This window comes from Arachis duranensis, chromosome 2 (genome assembly GCF_000817695.3).
Source record: "Arachis duranensis cultivar V14167 chromosome 2, aradu.V14167.gnm2.J7QH, whole genome shotgun sequence".
Classification (NCBI taxonomy): Eukaryota; Viridiplantae; Streptophyta; class Magnoliopsida; order Fabales; family Fabaceae; genus Arachis; species Arachis duranensis.
In genome coordinates, this window is record NC_029773.3 from 87,437,834 (window position 1) to 87,450,895 (window position 13,062).

Below are 13,062 nucleotides of genomic sequence, written 5' to 3' on the forward strand. Positions count from 1 at the left end.
TTAGATATACTTCTATTCTCACACTCTCTATTACTCTTCTTCATCTTCTTCTAAGTTTACAAAATCAAAATTCTGCTACTATTATTTTTTGTTCGAAAAAATGGATCCAAACCAATTCAACTCTTTCTTCAATTACTTACAAAACTTTCCTCAAATTCCAAATACCCAACAATCTCAAACCTCAAACTCTCAAGTTTCAAATCAAAATTTCACACTACCAAATACATTTCAAAATTCAAATCCACAAAATCTTTCTAATGTCAATTTTCAAGCTCCTTATAATAATCAATTTCCTATATTCCAACCGCAAAATAAAAATTCACAAACACCCCCATTTTCCATTTTCATCCATATTTAACCCCTCTATCGGAAATGTTACTCCAACTTCCTTGCCATTTCCAACTCAATTTAGTGCATCAAGACATAACTCATCTGGTGTTGGAGGCTCTTCTAACCCGTCCTCTCAGACTCCTATACAATCTAGTCCAAATTCGTAATATTCAGATTTTACCAACCCTCGTGGATTAGATGCTATCGACCTCAATGATGATGATATTGAAGATCAGAGGTAAGATAGTATTCAACACTGGCATTGGAAAGAGGATGAGATGCTGATCAGTGCATGGTTAAATGTTTCAACTGACCCTGTTGTTGGTATCGATCAAAAGGGAGAAATATTTTGGAGTCGAATTCATAGCTACTATGTAGAATTTTGCTCTGACATGACAAGGGGGGTAGTTGCATGTAAGAAACGATGGTATAAGATCAACAAGGCTGTTGCACAATTTGCTAATTGCTACGATCAAGCTAGTCGAAACATAAGGAGTGGTTCGAACGCTGATGATATGAAAGAGTTGGCTTATAAACTTTATTCCGCAAATTATGGTCAAAAATTCACTTTTGAGAGGTATTGGAACATGCTTCGGTTGGAGCAAAAATTGAGAAGCCAACTATCTACACAGAGTGGCGGCTCAAAGAGAACCAAAGTTAGTGCAACTGGAACATACTCATCCTCATCAAACCCAGAAATACCGTTGACTGACGAACCCAGTATGGAGTCTCCCGTTCGCCCACAAAGATCAAAGAAGAGCAAATGAAAAGGTAAGAGAAAAGCACAAATGTCTGAAGATTTTAGCGAAAGAAAATCATCGGTTGTCAAAAAATTATCTCTCATGGAAGATTTTAAGAATGTTAGATAAAAGAAACTAATGGAAAGGGAAACAGAAAGAGAAGAGGAGAAGGAACATAGAGCAAAGATTATGGCAATCAAAGAGAAGTAGTTACAAATTCAAGCGGCAATGAAAGAACAAGAATTACAAACTCAGAAGTATATTAAAGAAATAGAGATAAAATTAAAAGAAAGGGAGATGGAAAGGATGGCCAAGGAAAGGGAAAGGGAGATGGATATGCAAATACTTAATGCTGACACGTCTACAATGAGTGAAAAACGATGAGCTCTTCATGAGATTGCATGTGAGAAAATAATTGCCAAGTGGTTTACTTAATGGTTCCTTGTATTCGTAGAGTTATGTAGTATGTTCTTATTTTTATTGCGTATTACTGGTATGTGATGTAGTTTATTTTATTTATTTCTGATGTAAGTTTTTAAATTAGTAAATATTATTGTGCCCTTATTGTTCATGAAAGTGACCGTTGCAAAACTAGCCGTTAAGTAGCCGTTGCAAAACTAGCCGTTAAGTAGCCGTTAAGGTACTTATTGCAGACACACTTATAAATATCAACTATCAATGACTCCGCAACTCCACTTGAACTCTTGTTTTTCACCTCGAAAGAGAACTAAAAATTACATTTCTAGATATGGCTAGAAATTTTGATGATATGTTCAATGAGGCTTTGTATGGCAGAAGAAGACGGCAAGATAACACACTCATAGATAATTGGATCGATGAGTATTTACTCGAAGATTCAGAAGAAGAAGATATCGATAGAAGCTCTATCCCAATTACTCGTAGATGGATCAACAGAGATCGAGAAGCAGGTTTCAAATGTCTATCCGTATTTCCAACAGAGGGTTGATGCAACTGGAAGAAGAGACTTGTCGCCACTCCAGAAATGTACCGCTGCGATACGAATGTTATTATATGGCGTAGCAGCTGATGCTGTTGATGATTATGTGCGCATAGACGAGAGCACTACAATTGAATGCTTGGAAAAATTTGTTGAAGGTGTCATTTCGGTCTTCGAGGATGAATACTTGCGAAAACCGAATCCAAATGACGTACAACGCCTGCTACAAATGGCGGAGGGTCGTGGCTTCCCTGGCATGTTGGGTAGCATTGACTGCATGCATTGGCAATGGAAAAATTGTCCAAAGGTGTGGAAAGGTATGTACATGAGTGGTTATCGTGGGGTTGCAACCATAGTACTTGAGGTTGTAGCATCTTCAAACCTTTGGATATGGCATGCGTTCTTTGGATTATCTGGTTCAAATAACGATATTGTTGGGAATAATACACCATTTTCCCTTGAGAAAATACCTTTCACAGAGAAATAAAATAGACACAATCACAATACAAGAATTTAACGTAGAAACTCCAATTACTGGAGAAAAAACTATGGCCGTTGCCAAATGACAACCAGAGAATATCACTATGTGAAAATTGTTACAACACATAGACTTCTTTCTCTCTAACACCGGCACCCCAGTACACCCACACTCTCAAAGTAAATATTTAACTACACCTCACAACACTCTCTAATCAAAAGGTATAGAGGAAAAGAAAAGTCAGATACAAGCTTACAAGCTTTAAGTGTTTCTGACTGGTGCAAAAAATATGGAGAACTTAGCCTCATATTTATAGCCTAGGCCACCCACTCCATTTGCTATCCTAAGTAATGTGGGACTAATTCAACCAAATTCTAACAGATATCAACGTGTTAGATCGTTCTCCAGTGTTTGATGATATTCTAAAAGACTGTGCTCCGGAAGTAAATTATACTATTAATGGTAATAATTATACAATAAGATACTATTTAGCAGATGGTATTTATCCTGAATGGGCCACAATTGTCAAATCAATCTCAAAGTCACAAGGAGAGAAACACAAGTTATTTGCACAATACCAAGAAGGGCAAAGAAAAGATGTGGAACGAGCATTCGGAGTGTTGCAAGTACGCTTTGCAATTATACGTGGTCCAGCTTGTTTTTGGAAAAAGAAGAAGCTTGCTAACATAATGAGAGCTTGTATTATATTGCATAATATGATTGTTGAGGATGAAAGAGACACTTATGCAGGAAATTTTGCTCAAGGCTTAGAGTATGATGATGTTGAAAATGACTTATCACAACCTCAGTTGGGAGAAGAAGATTTTGCACCATACCATCAATTTCTCCAAAAAAAATGCCCATGTTCAAAATAGGCAGCAGCATAGACAATTGAAAGAGGACTTGATTGAACATATATGACAATTTCACAATGCTTGTCGTCAACTATAGAGTTTAATTATGTTTTTCTTTGTATTAAGTAATTTTACAAATTAGTATAATCACGAATTATATATTGTGTATTATTGTTATATATAAATTTATTTAATATTAATATCTTTTAATAGTGAATTATTTTTAAATTTAAATATTTAAATTACATTGTTGAAAAAAATTAATTACATTAATTTCAAGTATTTTAATTAATTGATTAAGTGGGGTCACAATAGGGACTAAAGTTAGTTCCTCCTAATGGAGAAGAGAGAGATGCTTTGAGTTTCTATTTACTGTTTATAACGCAAAAATTGATGTGGAGTTATTTTTTATGACAGGTGGACCATAAATAAGAAATGGGATGAGTTCCCTACTGGAGATGGTTTAAATGCATATATCTATCTATCTCGTTCTTGAAACAACCAATCTTACTAGGCTGACAATATGTACTATATCCGTAAATATTTAATCCCATTAAGTAGAGTTGTTTGTTTGATCTGTCGTGAGTAAAGTAGAAGGCAGTGTGCGTTTATTTTCGGATAAAGTTAGGTGCGAATTTAAGAGTGTGACTTTATTTTTATAAAAATTAAAAGTAACTACTAAATTAATTATTTATATTAATATTTTAGTATATTTTTTATTTAAATAGTAATGTGGTAGATTAACAACAAGACTTAACACTTTGTTTAGATGGAAGATGAAAAATGAGAGGAAAGAAAATGAGAGAAAAGAAAATAGAAGAAAAGAAAATGAAAGAAAAAGTTAATTTTTTTATGTTGTTTGGACGAAGAAAAAATGGATGAAAAGAAAATAGGAGAAATTTTTTTTGTTTAAATAAAAGAAAAAATAAGGAGAGAAAAAATCATAACCAAATAAAATTACATTAATACCCTTCCTTATATTATATATAAATAATAATATTATAATATACCAATGTATTTTATCATTGTTTATAGAAAGGATAAATTTGTATTTTTACCATTGTTTATACTTTTCCCCTCAATTTTCATCTCATGTCCAATGAAAAAAGGTTTAGATGACCTCTGTACCACTTTTTTGTTTTCCTTCCAATTTTCTATCCTGATCCAAATAACAGAGGAAAAGTCTATTTAATTTTCTATTCATTTTTCATCCTTGCATTTTCTTTCTACTCAATTTCCTTTAAACCAAACAATGCGTAAATGCCCAAAAAATAAATAAACAAAAAAATAAGTGTTCTTAAAAATGAGATATTGATAGAATTAGCATAAAAATTAAGAGAAATACAAAAAGATAAATTAAAAAATATATGACAGTCAAAAAGGTAAATTATGACCATATTGAATTTAGTTTTTTATGTTTTATTTTATTAATATGTATGAAATATGAAATGATTGAATTTTATATTTGTTTGAAAAAAAATTGATTTTCTTGCGGATAAAGTCGAATAGGGTAGAGTTAAAAAATTTTAGGATACGGGTAGAGTTGGAATTGAGAAATTCTCAACTCGCGGAAAGGATATGGTTGAATAATTAAATAATTTCGGTTCATCCTAGATTTAAATAAACTGCATTTAGTCTGTGCTTGTTTTGAAACGAGTTTACATTCTGAATATAATTTTCGGTTTATTCTGAATATAATTTTGGTTCATTTCTGAATATAATTTCGGTTTATTTCTGAGTGAATTATTTTGTTATAGTTCTTCTTATTTCACTATCTTAAGAGGAATAAAATAAAATAAAAATGAAGAAAAATCAAACAAAAAAAAGAAACAAAAAGAAAAAATTCCTCATAACTTCTTGTTCTTCTTTTTCTTATTTTGTTCAACTAATTAAACAAAGAAAAATAAATATATAATGCTGCAAAATCACTTGATGAATTTGGATGTATTTTTGTTCATAATTCAATTTTGTTTGTGTGTTTGTTTTTGAATTAAGTTTGTGTTTCGCAATTATTAAGTAATTTCGTTTCATTCTGAATTTAAATAAGGTGCATTTGGTCTGTGCTTCTTTTGAAATGAGTTTACATTATAAATTTAATTTTAGGTTTAATTTATTCTAAATATAAATTTGGTTAATTCTAAATATAATTTTGGTTCATTTCTGAATGAATTATTTTGTTATGATTCTTCTTGTTTCATTATCTTGTTAGGAATAAAACCAAGAAAAAGAGAAAAAAAATCAAACAAAAAGAAAGAAACAAGAAGAAAAAAATTTCTCAAAACTTCTCATCATGTTCTTTTTTGTCATATTCATCTAATCAAATAAAAAAGAAGAAACACATAATGCTCCAAAATCACTTGATAAATTTGGATGTGTTTTTATTCATGATTCAATTTTGTTTGTATGTTTGTTTTCGAATTAAGTTTGTGTGTCGCAATCATTAAGTAATTTCAATTCATTTTGGATTTAAATAAGGTACGTTTAGTCTATGTTTGTTTTGAAACGAGATTACATTCTGAATATAATTTTTGGTTCATTCTGAATATAATTTAGGTTTATTTTTTTTTGCACAATTCAAAACTTTTTCTCCTCACCTTTTACTACTTCTTCACCAGGGAAAGAAGGAGGAAAAGAAAAAAAATACAACAGCAACAACAACAAAAAAATGATGTTAAGCAGAAAATACGTGAAAAAGATGGAACGCGAAAAAGAAGGAGGAGGAGGAGGAAGGAAGAGAAATGTGAAGGAGAAGGCAAAGAAGAAGAAGACGCTCTATGCGTAAACGAGCGTGAGAAGAAGAAGCTCCATGCATATAAATGAGCGTAAGAAGAAGAAGATGAGCGTATAATTATGCTCTTTTAATAAGAGTGATTTTTATTGGTGTTGAATTTTCGTAAATAAAAAAAATATTTAAATGTATAGTAACCTCGATTAACATATATGATAGGACAACTCAACTAATAAGTGACTATCAAATTATCAAAAATAACCATACGAAGACATACAAATTATTCCCACTGGGAGGGACATATTTATAAAATTAAATTTTCTCTCTTAATAATTTAAGGACATATTTCAATTTGGATGCATATGTTTTAAAGCCAAACACACCTTAAATTATCCAACAAAAGATATAAAACAGTTAGGATGTCAATCATGTCATACACAATTACTCGCAAGCAAGCTAATAAGCTAGAGAATTAATATAAAGAATCCATTTCTATAAAATTAAAAACATAATCTTCATTGTTATGATGATTGCATGGGAATAGCTTGAAGAGGCTTAGCCTTATGCAAACTAAGTCCAAATTTCTCAGACATATCCAAATCCTTTTCCTTTTGTCCATTCTTCACAAGCTTCCAATCATAGCAAAGTAGAAGAGAACCCAACACAGTGTGAACACCTCTATAAGCCAATGGTAACCCAGGACACATTCTTCTTCCAGCACTAAACGGAATTAACTCACAATCATTTCCTTGATAATCAATTCTACTTTCCAAGAATCTTTCAGGTATAAATTCATCAGGGTTTCTCCAAATACTTGAGTCTCTTCCTACACCCCATATGTTAATCAAAACTTGTGCATTTTTAGGCACATTGAAGCCACATAATTCAACATCCTCCTTGGACTTGTGTGGTATTAGTGGAAAAGGTGGATGTAAGCGAAACGTTTCTTTCACCACTGCTCTTAGAAAAGGAAGCTTTGAGATATGTTTTTCTTCAATTTGTTGTTGTTCTTTGCCAACAACATCTTCAAGTTCATTTTTCACTTTTTGTAGTTCTTTTGGGTTGTATAGTAACTCTGTCATTGCCCATTCTATAGTGCTTGCCGTTGTGTCTATTCCAGCCACGAATAAATCCTATAATAATCAGTTTGTAAAATACATTATCGAAATCAAGAACAATATTTATATACTAAACACTCCTCACATTAGCATAAAAATAGTGTTATTATTAATTATGTCTAAATTGCATTTTCACTAATTTATATAGACTGATAAACACTCCTAACATTTATATAAAAAAACTGTTATTATTAATTAATTATATATTTAAATTATTTTTAATTAGACAATAGACTATATTCTAGCTTTTTTGTAGTTTTTATATGCATTTTCACTAATTTATAGAAAATGATATGTTTAAATCAGTTTTAGTCGTAAATGTGTTATATATTTAGATTTTGGTTCATACCATGTTCAATTTCACTTGCAATGTTATATAAAGATCAGAACATACTCCAGACTTATTTTTTTTTTAAGGACCAAACTTATTGGGCCGCCCTGAGTGCCTGATCGCTACCAGAAATGTCCAACAAAAAAGGGACCAAAGTAAAAAAATTTCATCATTAGTCCTTAACCTATTGAGTCAAAGAATATCATAAAAAACAAACAAAAAAGTAAAAAAATTTGAAGTCAGTATAATTTAAATATTTGAATAAAACCTGACCCATATGCAATAAAAAGAAGAACTAAAACAAGAAAAAGAAAATAGAAAAAATTTCCAACAAAGAAATTTAAAGAGACTATGAATATATTTAATCCAATTTCTTTTATTAGTTATATTTAACTCAAAATTATGTTATATATTATTTCTAAATCAAAAATTACGTTAGGGACGGTTTCGATTCTGATCCTCAACGTTAGGGACCAAAATAATACTTATCCCTAAAATTAAAAACAACAAAAATAATCATCAACCAGCATCTACACCTTGTTAAAAATAAACACAAACAATAATTAAAAGCACTAATTACAAATAAAAAGTAATTAAAAGCAATAATCATCAATAAAGTATTTTGTTTTTCATAATTAAAAATAAAGTTCACCTTTTACTTTAAAAAATTAGCACTCTTAAAAAGAAAACTAACAAAATGAAATAGTTAAGGGCCCAAGATACTCACCACAAGTAGATGCAAGACATGGATACGATTGATTTGAGAATTGTCCTCCAACATCACTTCTAACACATAATCTAACACATCTTTATATTCCTTGGTGTTCATTTCTAGACCCTTTAATAGTCTCAATCTTTCTTCTACAATACCATCCAAAAAATTAATCATCTTCTTGTAATATTTAGTCATTCTAGCACGTGCACCTTGTGGATCAATCTTGCGAAAGATTGGGAAGTAATCCACAACATTAGGCTTTCCAGCTTCTTCAGTGATACCACAAAAGATGTCCTTGAATTCTTGAGATTTAGAAGAACCAAATTGGACCACATCCATGGAAAATAAAGTATTTGATATCGAATTTAGCACGGTTGTAAAAATAGCCTCGCTAAAATTCAAAACTTCGCATGTCTCACTTTTTTTCTTCACAAAATTCATCAATTCCTTGACTTTCCTTTGACGAACAATTTGTGTGGAATCAAGTTGTTGTGAAGAAAACACTTTGGTAGCACAAATTTTTCTAAGTATTCTCCATTGAGATGAAGGTTGCATCCATCCCACCGAATATAAGTGATGATCATGAGCTTTAACGGTATCCGGAACAGTTCTATAAGAGAAATTTTGGTCATTTTTATGGAGCACTTCTTTGGCTAATTGTGGAGATGAAATAACAATGGTGGTTAAGTTACCAAGCTTAAGAGTCATTATGGGTCCATAGATTTGAGAAAGCTTAGTGAGTGATTTGTGAGGGTGTTTTCCAAGTTCTAAGATGTTTCCTATGATTGGAAAAGGGTTAGGACCCGGTGGAAGTTTGAGGGATTTTGAAGTTTTGATTACTAATTTGGAGATGAGAGTATGAATGCTTAGCCACATAAAGAAAAATAAAAGAAGTAATAGATAGTCCATGATTATGGGATTTTAGATATATTTTTCTCTGGCTAGTCTATGTATATTATATATATGGAACATGCATATGCCTCTTGTTGAGGGTTACATGCCCAGCAAATTAAGTGCACAAAACAAAATGCAGGGGACGATTTTTAAATTCGTTAAGGAAAAAATTCAGTAAAAACAAAACGTGGCTGCTTTGTCAGACGATAAGGCCGTTTTCAATAATAATAATAATAATAATAATAATAATAATTGGACGAAAGTGCAATTAGAGTAACGAGTGTCTCTTATTTCTTCTAGAATTGTTATTTTTTTTTACTACATAAAAAAAGCAAAGCCTGTCGATACTTTTTTTTGTCACACTTTAAAAACGTAACTAAAAGAGAGTTAATGGCCACACTTTTATGAAAATGACAATTGATTAGAGATTTGACTATGCTTTTTCTTACCACGCTTCAAAAGCGTAACCAAAAAGAGTCAATAGCCACGTTTTTATGAGGGTGGCGATTGATTAGAGATTTGGCTATGCTCTTTTTGTCACGCTTCAAAAGTGTGGCCGAAAGGGGTCAATGACCACATTTTTATGAAGGTGACAGTTGATTAGAGATTTAGCCACACTTTTTGATGTCATGCTTATTAAAGCGTGGCCATAGAAAGCAACAGGCACACTTTAATATCACACTTATTAAAACGTGACTATAGAGAGCAACAGGCAAACTTTAAACTGTGCCAATAGAGTTACGTTACAGTAATATTTTTAAAGTGTGCCAATAGAGTTATGTTAAACTACTGAGAAAAACACTTCACTATTATTCACTCTTCTCTACTCATTAAACTAGCTACTAAGAAAGGGTTGAAATTTTCAAAGAATTCCTTAGCCCAACGATTATCCATGTTAAATCATTAAGAATAGGGCTGCACACGGATCGGATTGGATCGGATCAAATACGATACGCAGGTTTTTCAAGTTGGATCCGATCCGCCCCGATCCGATTCGCATATTTGCGAATCGGATCGGATCGGATATCAGGTATATCCGCATAATTAAAAAAAACACTATTTTCACGTCTTGTTTAACTGTTTTTACAATAAAAAATTCGAAAAATCTATTTTTTACCTGTTTAAACTTATTTACTTCTAAAATATTATGAATAAAAGTTCTCTTGAATAGCAAAATAATAATAATAATAATAATAATAACACAAGATCTAAGTTTAATTATTCTAAGTTGAAGTAGAACATAAAAAATTAAAAACCAAATATCATAAACTATGCTATTTATATGAGAAGTGCGGATATGCAGATCGAATCCGTGGATATCACTGACAAATCCGCAATCCGATCCTACCACAGTGTGGATCGGATAATATCCGCAAAATTTGGATCAGATGCGGATAATTACCACGGATATGCAGATATTATCCGATCCATGTGCAGCCCTAATTAAGAAATAAAATACTTGAATGCGGAAGTGTACCTAAATTCATAAACATGAATCATGATGGGAAGAGTTTGGATCTTGTGGTTCTTTTGATCTTCCTCAACCAAAACTTTCTGTATCTCTAGGCAGCTGAATTGTAACTTCTCTGATGAGAAAAGAGTTGCTGAAGCGAATTTGGTATGTTGGGGATCGAAACCCTGAAGGCACTATTTATATTTGAGTATGGCACTAATTAAACCCTAAAACCCAAATAAAAATAGTATCTAAAGTCTAAAAGATAATATATCTAAAATCCAAAAGATAATTATCTAATGTCCAAAAGATAATATCTGGTTTTATTCTCATTTTATTCCAAATCAAAAGTAATTATAACTTATTCAATTTAGCATTTATAACAATAAATGAGAACACCATTATATAAGTCATTTAATTTGAAATAGCATAATTTGTGATTATAATTAATAAATGTATTGCCCATGAACAAATTAGGAAATTAAATAATTTCCTAACAGAAAACCCTAACACCAGAGTTTCATTCTTCCAACCATCTTCATCGTGCTTCCAACCCTCTTTATCGCGCGTCCAACCCCTCCAATCCTCTTCATCGCGAAACACATAGTTCATTGCGCAACCCTCTCTCACAACCCCTCATTCGGTGCTCCCTCCGTCGGCACTCCCTCTATCAACGCTTCTTCCGTCTGGGCACTCACTCTCTCTTGCAAATCCTCCGTCGTGCTCATTCTCTTTCGCAATCCCTCAACTGTCGCTCCTCCTTCTATGGCTCAATTGTCGCTCCTCCCTCAAACGTCACTGCCTCTCTAATAATTACCTTTTCCTCGAACCCTCTGTTTCTCCTTTTGCACTCCCTTCGTGCTACCAAGCTCTGTTATCCTTCCTCCATGCCGTGTTCTTGGTAGAAGAGTTGATGAAACAACCACAACAGAAGCAAGTAACCCTAGTTAAGATCTTGCAGTTGATTCTGATAACGTAGACCAGAAGTGATGGCCAACTAGGTCATGTAGTTTTCAATGATTTAATTTTAAATGTTTTGTTGCCTATTCCATGCTCTTGCTAGGCTGCTATAGAAAATTAGATATACTTTTTCTTTTAAGTCTTTTATCTTATTACCTTAATGACTAATTTGGTTTGAATTCTCCTAATGTAATACTAAATTTTTATTGATTAATTTTTTTAAATGATATTCACAGTTTTTTTCAATATTTTTTTATTATTTTTGGAGCGCATTAGAGTACATATAAAAGCACATATATACCAGAATTTTTTTTAATTTGATAAGGATACAGCCACGCTTTAAAAGCGTGACAATAGATTCACATATAGGTATGTTAAGAAAGCGTGGTTGTATGTTCCCTATTAGCACGCTTTCGAAGCGTAACCAAAACCAAACCAATGGGCATGTTTCCAAAAGCGTGATTGTATGTCCATTTTTTGGCACGTTTTAAAAGCGTGGCGATAGGGTTATACACACGGCCACACTTTTAAGCGTGCCAATAGATAAAAGCGTAGCAAAAAATAAAGCGTGGTGCCAATAGATCAACAAAAGCATGGCGATTGAACAATTGGCACGCTTGCGGACGTGACCCTTTTAAAAGCGTGCTGGTAACTCAAAAAAAGTGGCAAAAAACTGTCATCATGCTTTTTTTCTACTTTTTGACATGCTTTAAAAGTGTAGCAATAAGCTGTTTTCTTGTAGTACGTTTATTCTCTTCTCAGTTTTTCATTTTTCTTTTCCCAGCTAATCGTTCTTTTTCTTTGAGTTTTCTCTAGAAAAATAAGAGTTCATGAGAGTAAGAAATGGATAACAGAATTCCATTTATGAGTATATTAAAATGGTCAAATTTTACTCCAAACACTTGAAGATATATATAAAAGTTTATGTGATTTTATTGTTTTTGTTACAATATTATTTGATGAATTTAAAGGAGTAATTTCTGAAATGATAGAATTTCAAATATTAAAGAGAGTAATAACTATTTTGATTATAGATATCATACATTAGTATTTGGTGAAATACAATTCCAAACGAGGTATATTACGATAAAATAAGCATGCAAAAAAATTTTCAATTTATCACAAAGACCGATCACAAAATCCGCCATTGAAACTATATGTTGAGTTTAAGTTGTCTTCTAGATTGAAGAAGCTAATCCAAAAAAAGTAATTTGTAGAATGTTGTGCTGAATATACATATTAATCACAAAATTATTTCTCCCAAAACTTTCAGTTAATTAAAAGAAATACATGAATGATTATATTTTTAAATTTTAATATACCATTTCAAACAAGAGATAAAAATTTTTTGAATTTATTTAAATTTTTGTATAGAATTTTGTTTTGTCTAATTAATTTTTTTTAGAATTTATCAAAAATCGAACTGTAAAATTTTCGAACATTAAAATTTTAATATTATGTCATAAAATTATTTTTTTAAAAAATTTAAACTGATAAGAGGAG

General features: G+C 31.6%; 4 protein-coding genes across 4 annotated transcripts in view; 3 read left to right on the top strand and 1 right to left on the bottom strand.

Annotated features, from left to right (window-relative positions):
* Positions 1–608: 608 nt before the first annotated feature.
* On the top strand, positions 609–1,097 carry LOC107475673 (glutathione S-transferase T3-like). The gene has a single exon (XM_016095333.1). It carries the CDS (start codon positions 609–611, stop codon positions 1,095–1,097), a length of 489 nt encoding a protein of 162 aa, XP_015950819.1.
* An 809-nt stretch (positions 1,098–1,906) lies between these two features.
* Positions 1,907–2,515, top strand: LOC107475674 (uncharacterized). Its single transcript, XM_016095334.3, has one exon. The coding sequence runs from the start codon at positions 1,907–1,909 to the stop codon at positions 2,513–2,515; it is 609 nt and encodes a 202-aa protein (XP_015950820.3).
* Positions 2,516–6,451: 3,936 nt separating this feature from the next.
* On the bottom strand, positions 6,452–9,196 carry LOC107475675 (cytochrome P450 76T24-like). The gene is made up of 2 exons (XM_016095335.3): positions 8,265–9,196; positions 6,452–7,221 (listed from the first exon to the last, which is right to left on the bottom strand). The coding sequence occupies exons 1-2, from the start codon at positions 9,159–9,161 to the stop codon at positions 6,610–6,612; spliced, it is 1,509 nt and encodes a 502-aa protein (XP_015950821.1). The 5' UTR covers positions 9,162–9,196; the 3' UTR covers positions 6,452–6,609.
* A 1,247-nt stretch (positions 9,197–10,443) lies between these two features.
* LOC107475676 (phenylacetaldehyde oxime monooxygenase CYP71AN24-like) overlaps positions 10,444–13,062 on the top strand; it is a 6,434-nt gene continuing 3,815 nt past the window's right edge. The window contains exons 1-2 of the mRNA XM_021135854.2: positions 10,444–10,577; positions 10,713–10,764. Of these exons, the coding sequence (XP_020991513.2) occupies positions 10,444–10,577; positions 10,713–10,764 (186 nt within the window). The remainder of the gene's footprint in view (positions 10,578–10,712; positions 10,765–13,062) is intronic.